The sequence below is a fragment of the Protobothrops mucrosquamatus genome, unplaced genomic scaffold, assembly GCF_001527695.2.
Source record: "Protobothrops mucrosquamatus isolate PMUCROS unplaced genomic scaffold, P.Mucros_1.0 scaffold22063, whole genome shotgun sequence".
Classification (NCBI taxonomy): domain Eukaryota; kingdom Metazoa; phylum Chordata; class Lepidosauria; order Squamata; family Viperidae; genus Protobothrops; species Protobothrops mucrosquamatus.
Window position 1 is genome coordinate 10,472 of NW_015407818.1, and position 2,289 is coordinate 12,760.

Sequence of the window (2,289 nt, forward strand, 5' to 3'; positions counted from 1 at the left end):
TGGTGACGCCACACATTTCAGCAACACAGGGTGTTGTTTTAAAAAGACAGCTTCCTCCAAGATTCCAACAACGTTCTACTCAACTAAAACCCTATTTTTAGGCATTTGAGGTAGTGATAAACAGGGCTAAACTTTTTCTACATGCAAAATTTGCATTTATGTTTATTTAAATTCACAATGGTCCACAAGATTTAAATAGTGCATGATATATGTTATACTGTGTCCTTTTTATCATTATTGTGGAAGTTCAAGTATCTATGTTGAACAAGTCAAAAATTTCAACAGGGGCATCTACTTTCTCACATGACTGTACACAGGCAATCGTGATGAAACCTTTCCCAGTAACAATGGAAATGAAGCAGCTGTCACTAGACTGATGAGACAAACCTTGCAAGAAAACAGCACCCTACGTCTCCCCACCCACATTAGCAATATTAGTGTGAGTTCCTTGTTTGGCAGCCAGTTCATTTTAGTTTGCCTCTTTCATAGTCTTTGGGGGAGGGGGGTTGCAGGAGTCATCAGATTTATGAAGAGTTCTCAGACTTTTCTTTGCTGGAGCCCATGAATTCCAAGCCTTCGATGGGGATGTCCTTCTCCTTAATAGCTTTCTGAAAGGGAAATAAACGAAGGATATTCTTAAGATGCCAAGGAAGTTCAAACAAACATATCGTAAGCACTAAAAGTCCGGGACAACCTCAAGATAAATGACCAAACTGTAGAAAAGGAGCATAATTTGTTTTCAGATCTGCAAGCAGAGCCCTCCCTCGTTCCCCCTTTTTCACAAGGCATTTGGCAACTTTTTTTTTAATATGTATTTTTATTTTTTAAACCAACAAAACATAACACACATAGTATATACTCCTCCCTTTTTTGACAGCAATTTCGTAACAGTAATCTTCTATTATTTACATTTCCCCCCCTTATTCTTCTTTAGAATATTTGTCCTTGTTACCCCGTTGTTTATTTGCATTTTTCTTCCTTCATACTATACTTCATACTAAAAATAATACATATTAGTATTACTATACATTATTATGAACACATTTTCTACTTTTGACCTTTCCATATTTATTCTCCTCTATTATTTCTAGTCTCCAACCAGTCCTACCGCTTGTTCCATATTAGATAGCACTCTGTGTCTTCCTTTTCTTTTATCTCTTTTGTTAATTTGTCCATCTCAGCACAGTCCAGGATTTTTCTTATCACTTCTTCCCCTTTTTCACGAGGCATTGGGCAACCTTTTAATAACCGCCCCCAATACTGGGTGGGCAGGACAGGATGAGCCACCGACCCCCAACCACATTTCAGCCTAGTTCAGAAACCTCCAGCTGAGAAAACCGGAGTCCTCAGCCGTGACTCGGGGAAGCCCGTCGTGCAGCAGCCCCAAACCGGGCAGCCTCCGCTTGTCCGATTCCCCCCTGGCCAAGCCAAAGGGCCCGGCTGCAGGCTCGCGCCCCGAATCGCTTCCAGGGGAGGCGCCCGCGGAAAGAGGCCGCGGCGGCGTTTCTCTCAGCCTCGGTCCCTTGCTGGCCGGGGAATTCTGGGAGTTGGAGTCCGCCCGTCTTCCGGCGACCAAGGCGGAGGGACGCCGGGGGTGGGGGGGCAGCGAGGCCCGCCTCACCTGGACGCACAGCTGGTAGCGCTTGAAGAGCTGCACGCAGGGGTCTCCCCCGGCGCCGGCCTCCCCCTTCAGGAACTTCTCGGCGAACCAGCGGTTGAAGCACTGGTCGTAGTCGCGCTTCAGCTCCGTGCAGGCCTCGCCGACGCTGTTCATGGCGGACTGACGCGGCGCGCCCCGGTGCGTCACTTCCGCGTCGACGCCGGAAGCGGAAGCGGCGCGTCCCCCCATGCTCGCCGGCAGCTGGGCCCGGAGGGGCTGGAGACCCTGGCGCGCTGCGCTCGGGCGGAGGGGCGCCTCTTCGGCGGGGGACGCCGGGTCCGGCCGGGTGAGTGGGCTGGGGGGCCCCGCTGCTAAGAGGGCTGGGGGGGCACAATTAGGCCGTCCCCTCGCCCGCCGGGCTCTGCCGCTTCGGGGATGCGGCGGGACCCGCGAGGGGGGATGTTCTCCAGCTCCGCTTGCCGCTGCGGGGATTCTCCGTTTTCCTCGGGGGCTCTCCTGGAAAAAGCGTCCCATTGTCCCCCCCGAATTCCTCTCTGTCCCGTTTCTAAGCGCCTAGTGCAGGGGTAGGCAACCTCGGCTCTTTTATGACTCGTGGACTTCAACTCCCAGAATTCCCGAGCCAGCATAGCTGGCTCGGGAATTCTGGGAGTTGAAGTCCACGAGTCATA

At 51.2% G+C, this 2,289-nt stretch overlaps 1 protein-coding gene across 1 annotated transcript; it reads right to left on the bottom strand.

Annotated features, from left to right (window-relative positions):
• Positions 1 to 100: 100 nt before the first annotated feature.
• Positions 101 to 1,795, bottom strand: TRIAP1 (TP53 regulated inhibitor of apoptosis 1). Its single transcript, XM_015831140.2, has 2 exons — positions 1,622 to 1,795; positions 101 to 608 (listed from the first exon to the last, which is right to left on the bottom strand). The coding sequence occupies exons 1-2, from the start codon at positions 1,772 to 1,774 to the stop codon at positions 525 to 527; spliced, it is 237 nt and encodes a 78-aa protein (XP_015686626.1). The 5' UTR covers positions 1,775 to 1,795; the 3' UTR covers positions 101 to 524.
• Between the last annotated feature and the right edge of the window lie 494 nt (positions 1,796 to 2,289).

Bases quoted from the DNA above. Each gene is read 5' to 3' on its own strand.
- TRIAP1 (XM_015831140.2), bottom strand. From the start codon at position 1,774: ATGAACAGCGTCGGCGAGGCCTGCACGGAGCTGAAGCGCGACTACGAC. The intron at 609-1,621 runs GTGAGGCGGGCC...TTTCCCTTTCAG, and splicing joins GCTACCAGCTGTGCGTCCAG to AAAGCTATTAAGGAGAAGGA.